General features: G+C 40.0%; 1 protein-coding gene across 1 annotated transcript in view; it reads right to left on the bottom strand.

Annotated features, from left to right (window-relative positions):
* slit3 (slit homolog 3 (Drosophila)) overlaps nt 1-24,736 on the bottom strand; it is a 235,791-nt gene extending 211,055 nt beyond the window's left edge. The window contains exons 1-3 of the mRNA XM_084907796.1: nt 23,976-24,736; nt 5,690-5,761; nt 741-812 (exon numbers count right to left, since the gene is read on the bottom strand). Of these exons, the coding sequence (XP_084763922.1) occupies nt 741-812; nt 5,690-5,761; nt 23,976-24,166 (335 nt within the window). The 5' untranslated portion in view covers nt 24,167-24,736. The remainder of the gene's footprint in view (nt 1-740; nt 813-5,689; nt 5,762-23,975) is intronic.
* Nucleotides 24,737-25,102: the final 366 nt, after the last annotated feature.

Raw genomic sequence — 25,102 nt, 5'->3', positions numbered from 1 at the left:
CCTTCCCATTCTTACTCTCATGAATGATTTTACAACAGACACACATTTGTTAATCAAAATAAATAATGTTGTGGCATTCTTTTTCAGACTGCAAAAGCAATTAAAAGAAGATAATGACAAATTTACAGTGTTCAGATAAAATTGCATCAATGGTGAAATAAATTGAATGAAGAAATATTCAGCTTATGAATTCAACATTCATTACAAAGCCCGTTCTTGGGTTTAGAATTGCTGTACACAATATTTTTTTTATGAGGATGCCACTCCTAAAAAACCATCTAACACTCAAATTGTGTCATTCTGTCTTTGTCTCACATAAAGGAATCCTCTTTCTGGAACCTGTCTTCCCATCATCACTCTAACGAGGACTCATAAACATGCAGGTGTGTATGTGTGGGAAGTGTTGCGTTGTACACTAACACCCTGATTCTGTTTACTAAAGCCTTGGTGTGAGTTGACAGATACACACATTCCTGGGTAGTGTGTGAAGTGGACTTGGATATCAATCAGTTGAAATCTCTGTCAGTGAATATGCTGCACAGAACAGCAAGTAAGGAGCAGAAAATCAAAGGTGTGTACAATTTTGTCAAAGTGGAAAAACAGCAAAAAAAGTTTTGTGACAGATCACATTATTATTATTATGGAGCTCTTTGCATGCATAAAATACCTATTTTACCTCACAGTATGGTACCTCTTTTCACATATGCACTATAGGAAGCTGTGTATAATGGCATACTTACAGTCTCTCAAGCAGTCTTAGGTCTTGAAAGGCTCCTCTCTCGATAACAGTGATTTGATTGTCCTCAAGATGACTGTGGCGACAGGCAAGGAAACAGAAAGAAAATATGTTGTAGTTATTTTTGTAACTTTAAAAATGCAAAAGCAAGACACGCAAATATATAAATGTGACTCTTTGTGATCACGACAAGGCAGGAAAAATCCCAAGTGCCGATCTTTACGTCAGTAACTTTACACAATTTCATAAGGCATGTCTTTAAAATGATTCAATTTAAATATCAAATTGTGAGGCACTCGTGGAATTGGGAATGTCCATCTCCAGCCAGAAACAGCAGATAAATGGATTTTTCTGGCCAGTGCAAACAACTCGAGAGACACTTGCACTTTTAAAAAAGCGGTTACATAAACAAGCAATCAGTGCACTGAACACATGAATCTGGCATGAAACAAACATTTTGTGACACAAAGTATTTCACAAATGTTACAACCTACCACTCCAAAAGAAACAATTAACAAACCATCTCTTTCCCATTCTTCCGTTGATATCTTCTCCATTTCGCTTCAGTCATTTCTGCAGTGCTCTCAGTTTAACCCATATCTCCCCTTCATTGCTTTCTCAGTGTTGTCATGTTTTGGGGGCAAACTAAGGTTTTCCAGATGGGATAGAGAAATGGAGAGAAAACATCTCAACTGATATGTGTGTTTATATTTTCTGTCTGAGGATGTTAGGAGTGACATGTCCTGAGAGGAAGACAGGGAGGAAGAAGCTGAAGGGGGGAAAAAGTGGATGATGTGAGGAAGAAAAGAAAACAAGGGGGGGGGACATTGAAAAGCAAAGGTGGAGAAAAGTGAAAGGAAGATACAAGCCAGATATAAACAGCAAGATGTAGAATGACAAGCTGGATCAAGTGAGAGACAACCAAAGACAAAAGAAGTCATCTCAGAAAGAGTCCTGTCTGGCCTAACATGTGGACTTTGAATTGTTTTGGCACGCCTCTTCTTTAAATATTCTTTCAAACAAAACGTTTACATATCCAGGCATTAATCCATGGCCTGTCATACTGACTCTACACAGAGACACACAGATATGTTGGACTTGGATGAAAGATAACAGGCTCAGACAAACGCGCTCCCACATTCATATATATAAAGTATGTAAACATATAAATAAAAAAGTCAGAGCATCTTGAAACACTTTCGAAGCACTGGCGCACCAAGCGATGGTAATTGGCTTATTCTCACAATATTGTTCATTTTGTATAACAAAACATTTTCCAGGAAAAATAACTCGTGATTACAGGGAGCATTTTTTGCTTTATAAAAATGTTTTCCAAAAAATAATCAGTAATATTTGCTGTTAACTGAAATAAATAAAAAAATAGCTCCAGCTTTTGAGCATTCTGAATCAGTTTCTAAACAGAAACACCCCAAACACATACGATAAGGTATGTGTGGAATCGTTTAACGCAGGTAGGGAGTTATGCACTGGTAGCAAGAATTCCCAAACACACACATAAGCATGTGCACATTTCTGACTCCGGCATCAATCATAATTTACAATCAAGCCAAGATTAATCCAGCATGTTCATTCCAGCATAGCAGCGTTTTTTTTGTTTTTTTTTGTTCCTGTCCTTATAGAAAAGCATTTCCTGTGTACTCCAGGGAAAGCTAAATCAAGGCATAACTCTGAATAACTATCAAAGTTTATTTGTCCAAATGAGAGATCAACCGCACGCTGATTTATTGAATGAAGTTTAGAAAGGCTGTGGATGTTAAGCCAAACACATGGTGCGGGGAGTCAATGCTGGCATATCGCTCAGATGAGGTATTGTTTTTATATTGGTCTGTATCAAGCATTAGTCATCCACAGAGACATTGGAGAAAGATGGGGGGGGAAAGAGAGCAAACAAGAATTGAATTCATGTGTGTGGGGACTGGAGTGTCTAATAACTCTAACTTCAGTCAACAGTTATAAAAAGAACAATGATGTCACGCTACCTTACAGCAAACTGCGAGAACTCGGCCTCTGAAGGAAATAAGGAAATACTTCAGGGGATATTAACTTCACTTATTATTTACACACACAATGGGTGAAACCGCACTGAATTTCCCCGGCCAAGCGTTCAATATCAAGTACAAGTTTTCACCTACATCTAAATTTGTTTGGAATTACTCAATTTCGCCACAATCTGGAAGAAATCTTGCAAAGTGAGGTTGCCAAAGATATTAGGCTAAGTGTTGTTCACGTAGCGTGCATGCAGAGGCAAGCTGTGTTGTGCAAATTTAAAGAATATCCAAACCCCTGAATCAAATTCGATGTTTTCGCATGAACAGAAAACAATGTTACATGTTTAATCAGAAAACAGCTCGCCGTTTGAGATCGATTGATTTGGAAGGCTTGAAGCGTCACAAATCAGTCTAATTACGAGATTTTTATTTTACGCACCCCGTGGTCTTTGGTGGTGCAAATGCAAAAGCAGATCGCTTAGCTGTTTGGATGTTTTTAAACAGAAGTGAGATTACATGAGGGCAGACAAGTCCTTCTGCAGGACAAATTATCGGTAATTACAGCTCAGATGTAAGCAGGGGTATTTAGGAGTTATACTGTTTTTTTCTGTAACCTACCCTGGGAAAAATGTTAGCGGCTTTAAACAAGTTCTCCCATAGGAGGCACATATGGCTGAAATGACTGGAATCTCAGAACTAGGCACTTATGTTTGTCTATGAGAGAGAATGAATGAGATAGAGTTCTGGTATATAACAGCGATACCTATTAAAGCAAAGCTAAGACAATTTTTGGTGACCATGTGTGCTGTGGGATCCAAAATACTAGAATATGTATGTCTCTGAAAGTGTGCTTTCTCCCGACCATCTCCTCTTTCCCAAGCCGTCTCCTCCCAATTTCTTTCAGAGATTTAGAGAAGAGAAATGTCACAGCAGTTTATCACAAACCACATGAAACGACTTGCTGGCTTGCCACACTCAGCTCACACACATATACACTGCCTTTTTCTGTGGGTCCTTCTCACAGTGTTTCATGCATGCAGAATGCAAACACTCACATTTTTCATTTTTCTGTGTTTTACTTAAAAAACTCAAGCACAGATGAATCCTGACCCAGTGACTGACATACGTTCCAAACTCCACTTTGGTCCTATATTTAGGAATATGAATAAACAGATGCCAATACAAGCGCAAACACTCACATGTAGAAACTCGTTTCCATTCCTTAGCGGATTTGTACTGGGAGTGTATTTTTATCTGCTGGTTTGGTTAAAACAGAGTGTGGAGGGAAGCTGCATGCAGCCAGCGGTGATTATAGTTATTAAAGTTCTCACATACACACTGATTTTAGCCGCTTATGGAAAAGGAGTGAGGGAGCCCTTGAACTTAATTAGGACAGCTGAGAGAACGTGAGCAGTCAATCTCAACTAAGTGTAGTTATTTAGATATGATAAGCCAGAAAGGTAAAAAATACAATATATACACTTTATACTTTAAAGATTTTCATACGTTTCCCAACAAGGATCTGCTCAGTGTTTGGTAATTGTAATGGTGGCCAGAGTGATTTAGCTCCCTTTTCCATGCCCCAGAAACAAGATCATTTCTGAATAGATAAAATATCAGAAGGGTTGAAACCTCCAGTGATGCACATGAAATTGGTTCAGGCTGCACACCCCTAATGCTCTACAGGCAATCTTGTTTTTAGTCAGTGTGTACATAACAAAAAACTTCTGTTACATATGAGTGAGTATTGTTTTAAGACCAGCAGTATTTCTGAAGCATTTTTTGTGCTTCAGTTTAATAGATATGATTCAAATTCGCCTGTTTGCCTATCTCTAAGCAATCATGCTACTGCTTTGAAATTTCAGCTTTGGTTTTCCCAGCATTCCCCAGCATTATTCAGAAAGACTTGAGAGTCTAATTTGAAATCTCTCTTTTTTTCATAGGAACAGTGACTAACTCTTTCAGTATGAGTTGCTTTACTTAGTTTCCCATCATCGTATCCGTACCAGGTCAACATCTCGCTGTTGTGCTGCTTGTATAGTAAATGGAAGTCGTGCTGCTTGTTGCTGGCACGTCAGCTCACCATTACTCTATTATTTAACCTTGTAAATATCCAGTAATTGCAAAATCCAACTCCTTGGATAGTACACTTGCATGCTCTCTTGTTCTAAATGCCCTCATTAGGATGGGAAACTTTATTTTATAGAGACTTGTTTCCCCCTATAGCCATATACGGGCCCATTAGGTAAATATACCATTTGCTTAATTGCTACAGCATGGAACTTTTTTGTTAATGGGATTCCTTGTAAAGAAACAAATACAAGTCACAATTAGGTATTAAAGAGAGGACAGATTAAAAGACCTGATGGTACTGTATCTGGTAGATTCAACTTAATATTAGCCAACTTAGTACCTAAGAAGGAAAAAGTCAAGTGACTTAATGATGGCAACTATCTGGAAGTGCTGGTTCCTCGCACGCAGCACATAAGAGGAGATAGTCAGCTTCACAGGGTTCTGCTAGAAAAATTTAGGTTAGTTTAAGCAAGCAGCTGCCTGGGTAGAGTATACAGAAGTCAGGATGCATAATTCCCAATGGCCCGCTCTAAGTTCACTAGACAATTACCTGCTCTGTTCTCGCATGGGTGCAATCAGACATTATACAGACTGTGTGCTAGGGAACTAGTGGCACAGCTAGCCAGTACAAAGGCACTGTTTAATGTGTAATCAGACATTTGTATTCTCACATACAGCTCAAAGAAGCAACATCAAAAAGATTTCAGCAGATAACAAAATACTTCAGGTAACTGCAATCTGAATTATACATTTTCATACATCCTGACTGATTTAAAATAAGTTAAAGTCCTCAAATAAACTGGAGGGAATGTGAGCAAAGCCTAATGTTTTACTGACTAAAAATTTAATTGAAAAAAGGAAAGAAACTTACAGAATCCTGAGGTTCTTGAGGCCAGAAAAGTCCACTTTAGTGATTCTGGTGATGTTGTTTTTATTCAAATCCCTAGAAAGAGAAAAACAGGATAAAAATGAATTATTCAGTCAAAAATACATTCAGTTGTGAGTATAATGTAACTTTAACACAACTGTGAAAGCAAACAAGCGCCCAACAAGTGGCAGAAGGACAGGGCATGAGAATGCTCCACAGCATATAGGCCCACACACATGCATACAAGTACAAACACAAGCAAACTAAGCACCGAGAAACACAATTATATACTGGAAAACAAAATTTTCAATTAAAATTTTTTTTCTCTTTCCATTGTCACAGTTTAAAAGCTTATCATGTTTCCTGACTGTCATTCAATTAGTTTTAACTACGGGCGCAAAATGTATACATATTGCAATATGAACTGACTGCCTGAGTGTGTGTGTGTGTGTGTGTGTGTGTGTGTAGACTGGTTCCCTTTATACGAGTTTGATGTTTATTGAAACGCTGTCGCACTGCAGGAATTAGGGCAAGGAAAAAAAACATACGCACACACAGAAAGAAAGGGCACAGACAAACAACACACACACAATTTTCTCTCTTATTTCACACACAGAGCTCCTCCAAAGCTTTCACTCGCTCTCAGAACCATAGACACACGCACACACAAACAGAACTAGGTTTTGCCAACGCAGGCAGCGTGTGTGTTTTTCATAATACACCTAAACATTTATAAATCTGATTTAAGACGATATTAGGTTTCAAAAGGCTTCCTCAAGCTGACATAGCAAGGGCCACTAATAAGAGCCATTCCCCAGCTTGTGACAGGGAGGGTTGCTATAGGCCAGACCAGTCCTCCAAAGCGGGGTCCTTGGTCCAACAGGGTGTTCTTGAAAGGGCTCCAGAGTAATGAATAACTACAATATCTCATATGTAGCAGTGGGATTTCACAAAAATGACTGATCCAACCCGGCACGTCAGATGAAGTATAGGAAAGCTGGCTTAAATCATAAGCAACAAGAAATGAGATCCCTGTCACGTACTTGTGTTTACATTCAAAAATATGAAACCCTAAAAAGGGTTTGAATGTGAATATTTTATCCAAACAATAGATCAGATGGCAATATCCCACATGATCACACAATATTTTCAAACAAGAACTTCAAATATTTTCCACAGATATTCTTTCTCATAAATGGCACACAGCAGGAAAATGTCCATTCATACCACTAGAAAAGGGATTTGTGTGGTTTAGGCAGGGGAGCGTTTTTAATGAAAAGTTAAAAACTCTGCAGAGAATAGTAGAAACTCTCAACTCAGTGGATTTGATTTACAATGTTTCAGTTCATTCTCACCCCTGCCATCCGCCTCTTTTCCAGACACGCCTTTTTTCCCCACAATAATGTGTTTATAAAACACGTCAACACTTAATGGCATAAAATGAAAAGCAAAAAAGACAAAGTACATGTTTAGGTGATGAATGCTTAAGAACATTTAGCACAGAAACAACCAAATTGTTTTACTCAGGTGTTGGTGAAGACCAAAATGTTACTGCGGCAATGTTGTTCATGACTACTGGAACAAAACGGCCACCACATGATCAGGAAAACAAATAATAAATAATAGTTTGTCTGTCAGATGCCCAGGGGTTTGGAAGCAACCGCTATTTTATTCACAACGTCTCTGGTTTGAGTGCAGCCCACATTTCTAGCTGAAGTTAACTTTTGCTTTCCGACAATAAAGTGACATATTGAGAAATGAGCTTGACATAAACATCCTCTGCTTAGGTATAATACTTTTGCATTAATGTATAGCTCACTAAAGCAATGAACTGAGAAAGACAAAGAAAGCAGAATGAAGTTTCACGTTGATGCCGAGTCTCATCCATCTTAATGTTTCATTTGAGACATTCGAGACACCAGATAACATTTCGACAGTGAGCTGCTTCACTATCCAGACTATAAGCTGCTGGTTCTTGTCACAAGCTTTCCAAGTGTTTGGCTTTGCCAGTTCCTTGAAATGCAAGGCACTGACAATTACTTGATAAGCCTTCTTGGAAGTGGAGGAAAAACTCAAAAGAGGTTTGATTTATTAATTTGAACATGAGGAAAGAGTTGATTTGCTTCAGAAATAAACTGTTTTTCTTGTTCATGTTTGTTACTCCACCACACTTATAGTCTTGCTGTACAGAAGGTGAGAGGTTTTCACCCTACCCCTGCGAAGATATTGACTGCGCATCATTTGAAGCGGATGACATAAGTATCTGACAAATGTTTACTGGTTGACAAGTGGGCTGGAATAGAAAAAGGGTAACAGTGAGGTTCACTGGGAATGGGAGGCTGGCTGATGGACCAACAACAGCACAAGTAAGAGTAGCCTACAGACTGGGTGTACCACATGCTTTTTACACTGCCTCCATCTGACAAGAGCTAACTGTAGGCAGATGGGCATCCCCTGAGTGGAAAGGACAGCGAATGCACTACCACTGCTTGACCATAAATCTGGCTGTACCCTCTGCTATCTCCCCTTATCTTCCGGACAGTAAGATAAGACCAGCCTAAGTGACAAGTGGCATGGGTTGATGGACCACACTAGCTGCCACTTTCCTGTCACCTGAGAACAGGAAACCGTGACAAAAGTTCTCACACGGGTTAATCTTATTCTACTAATGGTTCGGACTGCTGATGGTTGTGTAATGACATGGGAGTAGGGCTGCCACAAACGATTATTTTGATAGTCGACTAGTCACCGATTATTTTTGCGATTAGTCGACTAATCAGATCATCATCCATTGGACGTAAAACGTACAGCTTCTTGCACCAGCAGCATCTGCTCTTATATAACTATCATTAGCTTACAGCTTTAAGTGTTTAAGGTATGTGCTAACTAAAAATAAAGACAAAATGATAGTTTATTACATTTTAATGAAATCTGCAGATTGTTTCGGTGAAGTTTAATAAACTCCTTGCTATCTAAAATATAACAGGACACCGGAGTATATTCTCGAGCATCTCACACTTCTGATAATCAGTTTTCTGCTTGAGGTTTATTCAGCTGTGTAAAAACTATAACTTTAATCTCAGCCAAACCGATTTACTCAGGAACAAATAAAATACAAAAAAAAAGCCAAACAATAACATTTTGAAGTTATCTAAGTCAGCGGTCCCCAACCTTTTTTGCGCCACGGACCGGTTTATGCCCGACAATATTTTCACGAACCGGCCTTTAATGTGTTGCGGATAAATACAACAAAATAAAACTAGTACCGGTAACGAAAAAAAGAAGATTTATTCATAACACACACGAAAAGACCCAGGAAAACCGAGTAAACGATAAAAACGATAAAAAAAATAACGCTGAAAACCGATAAAAACCCTGAAAACTATACATTTCACACCTGAGCCTCAACTCTCGCGGCCGGTACCAAACGACTCACGGACCGGTACCGGTCCGAGGCCCGGGGGTTGGGGACCGCTGATCTAAGTGACTTAAATATGTTTAACCTGAGTAGCGAAAGACGGCGGTGGGTTTGAAAACGATTTGCCGGGAGTCCGGTGTTCTCACGGCTCTAGTGAGCCTTGCCCCCGGCTAGCTATCGACCTAGTGGGTAACAGACGTCTCCGAAAACGTCGGAGCGCTTTTGAAAACATGTGGTGTCTTGATAAACTGAGCAGATATTTGAGGTTTACACAGCAACATTCTCGCCTGAAAATATGTTAAACGTTTATTTTGTGACCCAGAAAGAATAATAAGAGTAATATTAAAACTAACTAGCTGCCGCCATTGTTGGAAACTGAGCTGGGCTGCGCTATGAATTCTGGGACACAGCTTCTTCTTCTTCGGGGTTTAACGGCAGCTGGCATCCTTGTACATGCAGTGCTGCCATCTTCTGTTTCAGTCCGTTATTACACTCTTAAATCCTACTACTTATTCCTGCGTCTTTTGGGATCTTACAAAGCTTCAAACGACGCGTCGACTATTAAATCAGTTGTCGACGATTTTGATAGTCGACGTAATCGTGACTAGTCGACTAATCGTGGCAGCCCTACATGGGAGTAATGTGCTTGACCATTCCTGTCCCTCTCTTTATGATCCATCTCTGATGGCTGATTCCAGTATGTCAAACAGGTGCACCAAACATGTTCTTGTCAGTAAAACTGTTTCTCTTGAATCATCTCAAACTAATTTCTTGAACATGACATTAAGTTGACCGTACACAAATGGACTCCACACTCACCCGCACCTTGTTGAATGTATGGCATGAAGAGCAAAGGCAGCTCGGAAGGCAAAAAGAGATCCACCACCATAATGAAAAAGCGTACCTAATGAAGTGTTTAGTGGATGTGTAGCTTACCCTTGGTTACAATCTTTCAGTTTTCTATTTACGCTCCATCCTCCTCCTCATCTATCTCAAATCTCTCTTTGATCATTGCTCTCTAATGTCCGTCTGTCAGTCCCTCACAGCCAGCTTTACCCAGCGTTCCCAGCCTTACTCTCCACTTTTCTTCTTCTCAGTAATCTCCCTCTCGTCTCTCCCTGTCTCAATCTTTCACGTCTTATCTTTCACTGTTTCACAGTTGACTAAACACTTTTTCTTCACCTTCATCTGTTTTTCCTCTCCATCCCTAATCTCTCCTCTTTTATCTCAATCTCTCACTGTTTTACACTTGGCTACAATTTTCCTACCCTTATTTTCTTTTTTCTCTCTCTCTAATCTCTCAAACCTTATCTCCATCTTTCTTATGTTCACAGTGGAAACTTCTGCTCTTACTAAGGAGATTGCTTTGCAGTTAAGCAATTATTGAGTATACAGTTCCAGGTACAGCACAATGGCAGAATCCCATCAAACCTCGCTGCCTAAAAACTGTGGAGTCTACACCGCTGCCATAAAAACGCACAGACAAGTGGCATGAAATTAAATGAAAATCTTGGATGCACAGCACACTGCTTGGCAGTGATGTCATCGGAAAAAGCTGTCAAAAAAAGCACAGCATTGTTAGGAGGTAAGAAAACCAGTCATACCTAGCATAATATTAAATAAACAATAATTCCCTCTTTTATAAAAGAATTCTGTTCATTATAACTAAATGGTGCTACTGGTACACTTCAAAAATTGAAAGAAATAATAAATAAAATGCACTACCCACAGTATTTTTACATGAGTTAGTAAATCTATTCACTTAACTCCTTGGAATAAGTAAATGTGTGCACAGAGAACTCATTATGAACAAAGCAAAGACAGCTGATGAGGCTGCCATTCTCATGCACCTGGTCTATTAAAGCTTAGGTGTACAGCCCACCTGGCAGTAAAGCTTAACTTAGCATCAAAAGTTAACTGACCAGCATTCAGACTACTAATGAAATACGTTAGCACAAAAGCCCTAACCGTTGTTTCCATTACAGGCAGAAATAAGCCGTGCAAGCATGTGTGTGTTTGCGACTAGGGGATAAGACAAGAATGCAAACAGCAGGTGTCCAGGGAATTAATATCCCATTCAACAAAGACGTGCACACACAGGCAGAGACAGCCCCCACCACATCTCACTCTAGACCACTGAGAAGTGAACTTTGCAGTCTGGCAGCCTTAGAGTGACACACGGGTTGACTTTACGGTGACAAATGCATAGTGTGTGTGAGGTGGAGGTGGCAGCAGGACTGATTTGCCTTCAGGACAATATTATTGGTTGGCTACACCATTGGCAATGAGAAAAATCAGAGAGATAACTTTTAGAAAGGAATGTTAAACGATAAATATCAGGCGACTTCAAAAATACTAATAAATGAAAAACACGCCACTGTGGTAAAAGATTATCAGAGTTCAGTGTTGAGCTTAAATGTTTTGACATGTCTGGTTGTTGGCTAATTAGCTGTGCTTCTTTTTCTCACCTTGACCCTGTATCTCTGTCTGTCTTGTTTTTGTTTTCTTGAACTCTGTCCTCTTTTTCCCCTCTATCTGGGACAATAGGGAATAAAGATAAAGCACTGAAGTTTCCTCTCTCTGTTTTATCAGTCTCGGACACTGTGACATTTCCTCTTTCCCCTTTTTCCTCTCCCTTCATTCTTTCACTCACTTTCATCCTTTGTTGACCTCTGTCCCACACCTCATTTCCAAATGCATTCACTTCCTGTGCTAATCGCATGTTATTTTCCAAAAGCTCTTGTGCCGCTTCACTTTCTCATTCCTCCATTTTTACTCTCCGTCCTTCTCACTCATAGATAGATGTGCTCAATTTCATTCTCTAAATCTACCACTTACACAAGGAATCCTAATTGCTCTCTTCCTTTTCCTCTAAGCTCTGTGCTCGCCAGGTGTTATGCTGCTTTGAAATTGGCTCTGCTATAGCTGAAATCCATCCACTTCAAATGTTTAGATATTACATTTGGCCAATGCAAACTAAGGCAGCTTTAAGTGCTCTCTTCTGCTCTCACTTTTAAGGAGCACATCTATGTAGCAAGTGAAACGTACACCAAATAAAGGGGGAAGATTAATTGGCCTATGCAGACTTTACTAGAAGCCTTTGTGGAACTGTGAAAACAGTAGTGAAAAATAAATTCAGTGGTAGCATATGAGGAAAAACTTTAGATGTCATGAATACATTTAGACCAAAAATAAGGTATAATCTTTGCGTATAATAGGAAACTGGATCAACTTGCACAACATATCACACACTTGTTTGTCTCTAAAGTAGCCTCGGATGTCTATATAAGGAGAACTTTTTGAACTGTTATCATTTCCAGTAAGATCTAACTGTGATGTCATCAGGGTAATATAAGGATGGGGAGCGGTCTGCTCGAGGAAGATTGTAAGATTGCTGTTGCAAGTTTCTTCACACACTGTACTGTGTGTTTTAATAAAATAATTTGTGTTGACCCACTATGGACTTCCAGTCGTATGTCTCTTCCTCAAAATTCGAACCACGACAACACATAGACTGGTGCATGTGCCAGTAGGGAGAAGTATGGGCAAATTAAACACATCAAATACAGTCAAGAGTAGAGCTGGACGATAGAACGATAACGATATGTATTGCGAAATAACTTTTTCTCGATAGAAAAATCAAACTATTGCGATAGACCTCATCTCTCTCGCTCTTCCTCTCTTATAAAAAAAATGAATAGCCAATCCAAATTAAGTAGCGCAGAGCTGAACCAATCACAGCCGCAGCGTCACGTCACCTAACTTGTTACGTACAGCTCAAGTGCCAAGCCGCACATGTGTATTTGTTTGGGAAGCAGCCAGCCACCGTGCGGCCGGGTAATGGAGGAAATGAGTGTGCCACCTAGAGAAAAATCAACCGAGAGCGTGACTGAAGGTTACCGAAGAGAACACAGATGACGGTTCCAATGGCGCAGAGATTGTCGAAAGGAAAGGCCAGAGAAGTTCCGTAGTGTGGAGGTATTTCGGCTATTTGAAGTCTGACAAAAAACAGAGTAACGCGCACTGTAAATTGTGCCGAAAGCAAGTTCCCACAAAGTCTGGAAATACAACAAACCTTTTTTATCACCTGAAGCAGTGCCACCCACTAGAGCACGCTCAATCTCTGACTGAAAGCGCTAATTCGCCATCGAAAACAACCAGGGGAATCCCTGCGAAGCAGCAACAGTCAATTGAGTCGGCTTTCTCCAGCGTCTTACCTTATGACAAAAAAGCTAAGAGACATAGCAACATAACGAATGCCATAGCTTACTGTCTTGCTAAAGACATGCTACCAATAAACACGGTCGAAAAAGAAGGATTCAAGCAACTAATTAAGGTAATGAGAACCTTCACAGACATAATTAAGGTAATGGATCCTCATTACCAACTCCCTGGACATAAACATTTCTCTCAGACAGCGCTTCCAAAGCAATATTATATACGTTAGTCAATTTTGTCTCTTCTTCTGTAAAATAAACTAAGATTTATTTTTAGAATTAATATTTGGTTTCTAAGTGGAACTGACAATTTAGTAGTCTGTTTTGTTTGTTCTATTTTGAAACTTAAATGCTTTAGCGGCTGCCTTTTGTGTAGTTTGCAATATTTGCCTTTATTTTGCCTAAACTGAAGCCTCATTTTAAGTACATCTGCCCTGTTGAACTTATTATGGGAAATAAATATTTAAATCAAAACAAGCTGCTGATTATTTCACATTTTACTTGTGAGCAACAGCACATTTAAATCTTACATATATAGTTATTTGGCTTATATCGTGATATATATCGTTATCACCTGAAATGAAAAAAGCATATCGTGATATGAAAAAATCTTATATCGCTCAGCTCTAGTCAAGAGTATATCATTAACAAGAATGAGAAAGAGACTTAGCCCAACAGTAATCAAGAGAGTAACAGGGATCATGGTAAATGTATTTGTATAGCGCTTTACTAGTCCCTAAGGACCCCAAAGCACTTTACACATCCAATCATCCACACATTGGTGATGGCAGCTACATTGTAGCCAGAGCCACCCTGGGGCGCACTGACAGAGGCGAGGCTGCCGGACACTGGCGCCACCGGGCCCTCTGACCACCACCAGTAGGCAACGGGTGAAGTGTCTTGCCCAAGGACACAACGACCGAGACTGTCCAAGCCGGGGCTCGAACCGGCAACCTTCCGATTACAAGACGAACTGCCAACTCCTGAGCCACGATCGCCCCATATCATGTAATATCTTAGATAATAAAGGGAAAAAAAATCAACTATCATGCAGCAGCTAATTGGAGCACCTACAAATAATGGTCCAGGTCTTCAATATGCTTGGCAAAATGATAGATGCTTATGTGCTGTTTAACTGTTTCATTTATGCAGTGTGCTCACTATGAGGAATTCTCTTTGTTACATGTACAACATAGAGTCAGTAACACAATTGAGAGATGTAGCCATGGCAAGCTTTCAAAAGGAAAACCTGATCAACACCAGCCTACACTTGGAGTCTGTATATTACCTACAACAGTTTGCAAAAAACTCAGTTTTGGAAATCTTGGGGAGTTTGTGGAACATTTGGTCTCCTGTGCAACCATTTACTGCTGTTTTGAATCTTTGTCATAGTGATGATAATAGGCAATAAACTGTCTCCTGTTACAAAGCTGCTCTCTGGGATGTACAACAATCATCACTCAAGAGTTTTCTGGGCAGTCACATATTCTTCATTCTCATATACACACAATTAAAAAGAAAAAAAAGTAAGTAATGAGTGCAAACGCAAGCTTCAGTACCTTTGAGAGCGCTGAGATCAGGTTCTTTTTAAATTACACAAGGCAGGTTATTTAAAGTGCTTTCAGGAAAACAGAGAAATAAAAAGATTCAATATGTCAGCATGAGCGTTGTTTCATATCTGTCAGCAAAAGTGCTGAAGCCTAATTTATCTGTTTAAAAATGCTGTAAATTAAAAAAATTAAAAGAAAAATTACAGAGCAGGCTAATTAGTATTTCATTCCTTTACTTTCTAAAATTCTGGCTCTGCTTTGAAAGCTTTTTTTTAACTTATGATCAAGTGCCTGTACTGTACATCTGTAAGTGTATCTCATTGGTTTGCTCCATTTGTCCCAAGTACAAATGGAGCAAACCATTTGTACTTGGGACAAGTACAAAATGGTTTGCTCATGATGAATGATTAAGGCATTCCATCTGCCTTAATCATTCATCTCTATATATATTTCACATCTTTTCTATGTGTCTCTTTGTTAAATCTGTAACTACAGTCGTTGCATCAAGTGTTTGCTGTTTGGTTGTCCAAGAAATCAAAGGTTTGTCTGCTACAATAGGTTTCCTGCAGCTAGAGCAAGACATCACTATAGCCCCTTTTCCATTAGAACCTACTCGGATCGACTCGACACGGTTCGCCAAGGTTTTCAGGGTTTTCCATTAGGTCATAGTACCTGGTACTTTTTTAGTACCTGCTCGCTTAGGGTTCTAAACGATCCGAGCAGGTACTAAAATGTGACGTCATCTGACTGCATGCCACCGATTGGCTGGTCAGTGGCGTCACTCGATGATTCATGAGCGCATCTCATTCACGAAAATTAAAACCGCCATTTTTAAAAACCAGGGAACGAGGGAAATGACTACAAAAACAAAGCCATGTTCCCTGAGTCTGATGAAAAGCCAGAGACCAAGCAGCAGGTAGATTCTTTCTTCCACATCCACCTTTCTTGTTGGGTATTAATTCGGATGCGTTGTGATGAGGACAATCACAAATGTAAGTCGAGTCGTGGCCATCCGTGACGAGTCGATCTGAGTAGGTACTAATGGAAAAGGGGCTTATTGGACTCTGCTGGCTGTGTATACTTCTCAGAAGTATGGGGAAATTTTGATAGCAGTTTTAAGTTATGCCTGCTAACCCATATTTGGGTAATCCTTCTCTGTACAAATAAATACGCTTGTTTTAGAGCTGTCCAATCTGCTGGATTCTAGGAATGCCAAGTGAAACTAAATAATGAAAGAAGAGCACCAGAAAAGAGAACAAAGGTACAAACAAGGGCAGAGAGACCGGAGATAAAAGAGCCATTAGTCAGTTAAATATTTCCTTTACTGAAGGACACTCGCTTTCACTCCATAAAGGGGAATCCTGTCTGAATGATGCAAAATACATCTCCCTCCTATCTAATCTGTGCTTTCAATTTTGGGTTTTTCTTTTTTAACACTGCTTCATTCTGATTTAGCTTTATTGGATTTGTTTTTCCCCTTAAAGTCATCTTCATCTCTTACACCACATTTCTCTCCTATTTATGTCTCAGTCTTTTAAATTATTTGTTATGCAGCTTTCACATTTAATACCCCAGACTGATTAGATTTTGTTGAAATCTGAGAGAGTAAAGCATCTCCTTGTGTGTTCCATCATCAGTTGGTTTGTTTTCTGTCAGTCCCAATTTATTTCCCCTTCCTTCATAGTCTATATTCTATCTTAATACTGATCCACCTCGAGAAATTTCATAGTTTGGTGTCGCTGTTAACCACACAGGCTTGACCACATTAGGGAGACGCCTGAAAGCATCCCTTTCTTTTAGAGTCACAAGCCAAAGGGACTGTAAACCAGCCCTGTATTTGGTTAGCTCTTTTCTTTGCAAGAGTTTATAGGGTTGCATTGCTTTTGTCTCGATTTACTACTGCTGTACTGTAAGTGAATGGGCTGGGGTGCGGGTGGAGGGGTAATTTGGCTGCAGAGAGGCCACTTGACAAGAACAAGCCCTGCTGCTTCCTCAATGGGGCCCAGGTCAGAAAAAAATGAGAATGAGTGAACAAGAGGATAAGAAAATGAGATTAGGATGAATGAGAGATTGAAAGAGGACATGAATGACAGAGACAGAGACACAGAAACACTGATGCATGCATGCACAGTGCAGTGACCTGTTTCTTCATAAGCTTCCAGACTCACATAAATAGTCTATCTGAGCAGTGGCCTGCAAACTGAACACTGTGGTGGAAGTCACTCTATTACTCTGCCACATACCCACAAATAACTACATAAAAATGTATATACACAGGTGTAGTGAAGGAGTACACACAGAAACCCACACTGAGAAAATAAAGTCCGTGCAGAAGGGAAATAATATGTTGCTTTGGTGACAGTGGCCTAACAAAACAGTGGCATAGCTTGTTAACATCAAACAACTCCAAGCTCACTGCATAGACACACACACACACAAATCTATACTAGTGTTATAGTATGACACACTCTCTGAAGTCCTCCAAGTTGAGGACTTCTCATTCAGCAGAAAGTCACAGAAGGTCATTCGTGACTCTGGGTTGTTTCTATGTGACACAAATTCTCTCTCTCTCTCATTATATGTCAAAGTTTCCATCTAACCAGTTTCATGTTATTTCTGGTGAATGCATGAGAGTGAACTGTGTGAGCTTGTGCCTGCCTAATGACGAGTGTGCACTGTATGTGTGGGACTGCAGGCTAGATTTTTATGTGCTTCATGAATATGCATTTCATTTAAATTATGTACCTTTTCATGCCTGCGTGGTCTCTTGCACTAAGTTTGTGAGGACCCGTTTTGGGACTTTAACACCGAGGACATTTCGGCTGCTTCTTACTGCATCAAATAGCTGTTTGAAGATTAAAAGAAAATCACATGTAGCCTATTTTTTCAGTCACCATCAAATCAGGATTCTTCTGTAATCGTACCAGAAGTTAATTACTGAGGTCACCTAAGACATTAGTACCGCAAAAAGAAGAAGAAAATACAAGCTGTCAATTAATCACACAGGTGTTAAAGCAACCCCCAGGTTAACAAAACTTGCTTTCAAGTGGAAATGAAAGCAAACTGTGAAATAAACACCCACGCTGTTCACATCCATCACAGTTAACAGACCTTTTCTGGTCCAGCTTGGTTAAGAAGGATTTTCAGGCATGTTCTCTTCCATTTTATACTCCAAATGAAATGTGTTAGTTATTGATGGCTTGTCCAGGGGGTAGGTAATTAATTTTCCCAAAGGGTCACATGAGAAACTGGGACTGTTTCAACAAGTGGAACTCAAGTCTGCTTAATATTAATTTTATCTCTTTATAAGCTTCTTGGCTCTGTCCTTCATATCAGTACCAGTTTCTCACGTGAAAGAAAATGGACTGACCACCCCTGAGTCATTATAGAAGCTTTTTTATGCTCCCAGGAAACAATGTTCATCCGTCTCAGCAATCACTTTGGCATAATTTGATACAATATGTAATGTGCTGAGAATAGACCAAAAAAAGAAAAACCAACGCACATTTCAACAATAAGGCTTTAGGATTAACTTTGTGTTCAAAACTGGATTTTCTAGTATTGATGATTAAGGTTAGAGTAAGAGCCTACTGTATATAGTAAGAGCCCTCACAAGTGCAGTACACTCCAGTACGTGCACCTCCATGTGTTTTGTTTGTTCGTTACATTTGAATATGTCTGTATGTTTTAATGTAGCATCCGGCTTGATCCATTTCCCAGAAGGGCAGTGCCCACTATCAACGCCAGCTGGCTCCCTCTTTGACAGGCTTAAAGTAATTATATAGAAAGGTCATGTGCCCGCATGCTGGAGAAACTTGAGGAAAAGAATATCACCCACTGACCTAGAAATGGAGCCTAAATGTTGGTTAGCCTCACTTGTGCCATTTGGCATACCATAACTGAATCAAACATAGTTAGAAGGGCACAAAGTGATTACCACAAGATGGCCATGGATGATAGGCGTGACATTAAGAGGCTGTTGGAAAACAGCAAGCTCACTGTGGTTTTTACTTCTGAGTTTAGCTCTGTCTGCTATTGCAATAACACTCGGCTGCTCTTCAGACAAATTACATCATCATCATACCCACGATAACAGTAACGAACGGTCTCCACTTAACGATGGCTTTTGTTCAACAGTTACCAAAGGCTGTGTTCATTCATATGCAGAAATATTGCACAAACATCATAATTAGTTTCCTGGTTCCCATAAAACAAAGCAGTACAACTAAAGATTCATGGAACACATCAAAACTGTTGGAACACATTTTGAACTTAACATTATCAGACTCTTTGGGTGGGGCTAGCAGCTATATACAAAACACTGTTATTTGCAATGATGTCAGATAAATATTCAAGACAGAGCCAAAAGTAGCTGGGAAGTCTACACCACAGTACTTCAGTCATTGCAGATTGATCCAATCAAATTATTCCAAATTTAGGGAACTAGAACTATGTCAGCACAATTTAGCTGGTCTGCTCCATGCGCAGGGTAGAACCAAAGTATTCAGAGATCTCGCACACACACACACAAAATTCCAGCCCCACCATGAAATGCCATTTCATAGCCGAGGGTGTGGTGGTTAGAGCGTCCACTGGCCAATCAACACTAAGCTTTGATAAGAGCCAGAAGCAGCGGCTAAAGTGTGTGTGTCCACACAAACACACGCAGCAGCAGCAGCAGCAGCAGCAGCAGCAGGGATCCTACTGTTATGCGCTCTGTGGTACAGTAGGTTGGCACGTTGGGGGGAAATGGGGGTTGTGAAAACTCTATTGGAGAGATGCTGCTGGCAAACTGATGGTGTGTGTGAGTGCGTGTGTCGGAGGGGGAGGTGGAGGTCAGAAAAAAAGTGGTAGAACTGAGGAGTGAAGCAAAGGAAAAGTAGAGAAGAAAAGAAGTTGGGCAGAAAGAGCGAGAGATGTAGGAGAAAAAACAACGGTGGGATAAAGATAAAAAGCTTGGAGGGGAAGGGAAATAAAAGAGCAGAAGGGGAGAAAGAACTAGCTGAGAAGAGAGAAAGCACAGAAGGTGTTGCCTGTACAAATCTTGCCAAAATTTACTGGTGGTGTTAGCGAGGGAACAGAAAACTAGACTGTTAAACTCAAATTTAGCTTGTGCAAAGCTGGCTGAGGAAACTTGCTGCCAGTCAACTACAAACACAGTGCATATATGAGGATGCAATCATGCACACATGCACATTGTGACAAAATTAAAACATGCAAAGCTTGCACAAACACATGCAGAAAAAAAACAAACTGCAGCTCGGGCGATTGGAAGCTCCCTTTGGAGTTTACGGCATTTGATTCTCCCACATTTTCACAGCAGTTGAGGCAACAGTTTGGAATTTGAATCTCAAGAAAAAAAAAGTGTTTGTGCTTTTTTGTATGTGTGTCTATGCAGACCCTGTAGGGCAGGTGTGAACCGAACCCGAGAGAGAAAAGCCGTTCTTATGTTTCAATTCACTTTACCCAACCTCGTTAAGCCTGTTAAGCCACCCCCAAAAACCCTCCACTCAAATTAGATGCAAATGAGGCCTCAAGTGGCTTTCCAAGTAGAACATTACAGAATTGACTGGCCCGAGGTAATCTTTGAGGCTGGCAGCATGTGAGTGTGTCTGTTAAGTGAACAGTTGGGGCCACCACAGTTTTTCTCTCGTTAACCTTTCCAAATGTTTACAATAGTGAGGAAGACTAGGCTTTTAAAGAGATTGATTCTGTGGTTATGACAGGTGGACTGTGGCGCTTGCTTACTCGTTTTCACATGTAGCAGAAAGAAACTAGATTCAAACTTTTGCACTGTGTGTAATAAAAAGGCTAAGCGGGGGCATGTTGTGAAAGCTACATGAGCGTTACAGTGCTTTCATGCTTTACAGTGCATCTTGACTGATTCTCTTCACTCCAGGCATCCACCGTTCCTCAGGAAATTTACCACTGTGAAATGTTTCAGTGTTATATAATGTGACAGTATATCATGAAATCCTCTTAACTCCATGTGTCACGTACTTCTGCTGTACTCTGCTGTGAATTTCTACATTTGGTTTCATAAAACTTCAAGCAATCGTTCTAAATTACTTTGATTCGATACATGTGTCTATAGAGGGTGCGGCAATGTAGAAGTTGAAAAACATTTTCCCGGAAAGATAAGGTGAAAGCCTCGCCTTAACTAAATGCTACACGTTTTGCGGCCTTGATGCATGTTCTAGTGTTGTGAGGTAACAGATACACATTATATTTTCTAATATTTCAGCGAGAGAGACAAGAAAACTTTTAAATCAGAAAAAAGATGGAGGATTTCCATGCTACAATATTTAAAGCAATGCTGAAACCATGGGCGTAATTTCCAGTTGGGTTAGGGGGGTTATGACCCCCCCTGTCGATAATTAGACCCAACCAATATAACCCCCCCCCCCCCCCCAATAAAATTATGAATTATCTCGCATAAGTAGGCTGTTAATTTTCTTTACTCATTTCAGTTATTACCAGCAAAATAGTTGCACGTTTAATCATCTGGAAATTTACCCAGATTTATTTATTTATTTAGACAGAGATCTTGACAAGTTAACATTACACAGTTAACTACTAGGACTGTAGCCAAAGAAAGAAAATCTTGGCAAACTGAAATCCTGTGTACTCTTTAACCAATTTATTGATGATAGAGGAAAGAATTAAAGACTAGAGATTACAGTATCTAAAATGGGATATTGACAGTGCTGGCCATAGTAAGTGTGACAGAAGCAAAGTTAATATAGTTGTAAAACTATATTCTACACTAGGATTATGTGAGTTGATTTAAATGTATATGGTCCATTTCATTTTAAAATGATCAGTTAAACTCTTTTAAGCATGAACAATTCATAAAGTTCTTTTTTTAACCCAAATCCTAAGGACTTTTATCCCTAATTGTGACTTTTCACTTCACTTCAAGTTTATTGCCAGTTTTTGCCACCATGAAAAAGTCTGTTATACCATAATGTCAAGCCACAATGACGAGTGTGTTAGTATAACATAGAAAAAGCCCGGAAAGTCTTGAAATATGGACGAAAAATAAAAACTTAAAGAATCTCTGCCAATGGAAATCATCACCTTAGGCTTTTGCAATCTGTAAATGTGTCAGTGGTGAAGTGTGGAAGTATTCAATTATAGTTGAGAAACTTTTTGAAATTTACAACTTTTACTTAGAAGTTTACAACTTTTTTGTTACAAGAATCTGTTGTCCACATGAACTTTATCGCAACTGTCAAAATCAAATCCCTGCTTAGGGCAATAATGCTCATCTCTCTTAAAACAAAGTGTCTGTTGTAACCTTTAGGACTAGAATCTCATCCATTTTAATGTTTCCCAACTCAGACTCCCTAAAATATATCTGCAGAGGGAGAACGAGATGAAGGTAGAAAAAGAGGGAGGCAAAGAGCAACTCTTGGCCAAAGTCACATGTGAAACACTGACCTGGATAAATCAGAGAAACATAAACACAGAGTTTCTAGACTGAAAAGGGAGGGAGGGGGCGCTGCTACCCCAAATATTCCACCCTGGGGACCCCAGGGAGACGCAGAAGACCCCGTTATCCCACCTCCCCATCACAACCTGCTCTAATTATTTATTTTTCTTGGGTCTAAATGTCTTCGGGGGATTACTGTGCAAAAGCCAACAGGTCCTAGGAGGTCACAACAGCCCTGTTGAATAGCAGAGGTATGGGGGTTCATTGTTAACACTCATACATACACACACAAGAAAAGCAATCACACCAGCCAGTGCAAACACGCAGGCACACAAACATATGAAACAACTCAGCCAAGCAAAAATCCGCACACACATGCTAATCACATGTTCATATCCACCAGTACCCCCCACATCCACACACACACACTCACACATATTCACAAACACGACCCCCCACTTTCCTCAGCAGCCTACTGATTGTGTTTGTTGTCTCAGGTTAGGTCTGTTGTTGATCCCCTGCAGGGCTTTTGGCTGCTCTGTTGTCATGCATAATCACTTCCATACCTTAACAGCAAAGGTGTGTGTTTGTGAGTGCATGTGTGTGGCTGCGCTGATGTATACGTGTCAAGATCAGGCTGGAGGTGGCAGCAGCGCCTGTCAGAGTTCTGTCCCTGCCTAAGGAATGAATATGATTTTAAACTGTCACCCAGGCTAAGAATAAAGAAAGAAAGAATCAGTAGTTCTTGAAGTGAAAAACACTGAGGATCTAGTCCAGTTTTACTCATATTCTACAAAACTTTAGAAAGTCTTACCCAGGCATGTGAAAGAATACAATTTAAAGTGATTTAAGGCGATTTTCTCACATTCTTTTGACCTGTTTAAAATTTCAAAAGCGTTCTCTAAAAAAATAGTTGGTGACTGTTTTCTTAACCACCTCTGTTCACTGGGGGTCGCAGGTGATTTTAGGGCACTTTTGTGTATGCAATATATTAAGCTAGAATAAAATAGCAGTATTTTAAACTAAAGGTATTGCAGCTTTTCACAGTAAGACGTACCCTTTGAGTAATATGCTGACAGGATTTTTGATAGCAATAGTTTCCTTACGATTTTTAAAAGCCACATAAAGCCAGTCATCGTCTAAAAAAAAATCTTTATCCACTTTTATATAAAAGTTATGTCCCAACTTTATATAGCCTGAGTAGTAATCATGGCAACAACGATAAAAAGTACCAGAAATAGTACCAGAGTTTTACATACAGGACAGGGGTTTATAAGATAATATAAAAACATGAATTTAATAAACTAAATGGGATGTTGATGCACATGGATGCTATTACAGTAGCCTGCTGTATGAAATAAGTACCGTTATGTGCAAGTGATGAAAGTTTAACAATGCAAATAAGTTTTCGAGATGTTTTTAAAAAATGTCTTCAGACATAGTTTGATATGTCCAAATATCAAGTGAGCGGGAATATTTTGGTCGGAAAAATCTGCGAAAACGTGCAGTTTTCCTACAGAGCATGTTAAGTTTAAAATGCACAATTCAGGAGCATGGGAGTAATGCAAAGGGAGAAAAGGTGAATAATAAGGTCAGAGTGCCCTCTATGATGAACTTTGGTTAAATGGATGCAATTACAGATAAGTTGAAATAAAACAACTGCTCTTACAGGCGCTCGGCATTCCTCGGTATTCCTTTGGGCACAGTCTTCAAACCCAGACCCTGGCAGTCCACATGAGATCCGGAGCAGCTACACTTGTGTGGGCATCCATTCACCGATGTAGCGCACACCAGCAGAGCGAAAGCTAGAGCCCAAACCCGGCAGAGCGCGGCGCGCTTCTCCGGCGTGGTCGGAGGCATTATAGCAATCCACCGAAATTACTTCCAACAGACGTTAATTGAAAATCCGCGGGGGGTGAAGGAGACACCGTGGAAGTGCGGATCCTGTGTAAGTTGAAGACAGGACGTTTTTTCTGTGGCAGAATTTTTGGAAAAAAGAAAGAAAAACGCAAGCCGAAATCAAATTAAGTTCGCTGTTGCACGAATTCAGAAAACTTCTCTCCAGAGACTCGGTAACTACGAGTCTAATTAAAACATCCCTTTGCCAGTGACGAAGAAGACAATAACAACGTAGATATGACACGCTAGACAAAAACTTTAAATATCTATTCGTGCGTCACTCAGCTCAATGCGTAAAAGTTTCCCCAAATGTTCTCCATTCCCAAACTCTCCGAGAACTTATGAGCCTAGCTTCTAAACCTTCCAAGGTGAGAATATTCAGCTGGGGTGTAACCTTCTTCCAAGGAACATCCCTCCGCTGCCAGGGAGTAAAAAGTGAGAGTAGTAAAGGAGTTATAATCACACACATACAAAAAAAGTTGAAAGCGCAGTGGCGCAACACAGACTGGTTCGCCTGGCGATTGTGAGAGCGAGAGAGGCAAACAGATTTGTATTTAGGTTTCCCCCAAAATCCTCGTTCCCTCTCCCTCCCTCCCTCTCCCTCTCTCTCTCTCTCTCTCTCTCTCTTTCTGTTGATGTCAGGAGAGTCGGAGAGCTCTACAAACTTTGATTCGTCCTTTATCTTCCCCAAGTCTGTAAACCAAACTCGAGTAAAACTCTATCCACGGAAGCAGCGTACTCATTTTAGCTGATTTCTCAGCAGCTCTTCTTTTATTTTTCTAGCCCATTTATCAACTTAATGAACTTGCTATCATGTTTTGGTTTTGAGGCGCGTCTTTTTTCAGCCATATTTATCATGCATCATCCTGCGGGAGTCTGTGTTGTGTGTCAACTTCA

Source organism: Perissodus microlepis, chromosome 2, assembly GCF_051167445.1.
Source record: "Perissodus microlepis isolate ML-2025 ecotype Zambia chromosome 2, ASM5116744v1, whole genome shotgun sequence".
Lineage (NCBI taxonomy): Eukaryota > Metazoa > Chordata > Actinopteri > Cichliformes > Cichlidae > Perissodus > Perissodus microlepis.
The sequence above is the reverse complement of the archived record's forward strand: the minus strand, read 5'-3'. Positions and strand labels throughout refer to the sequence as shown.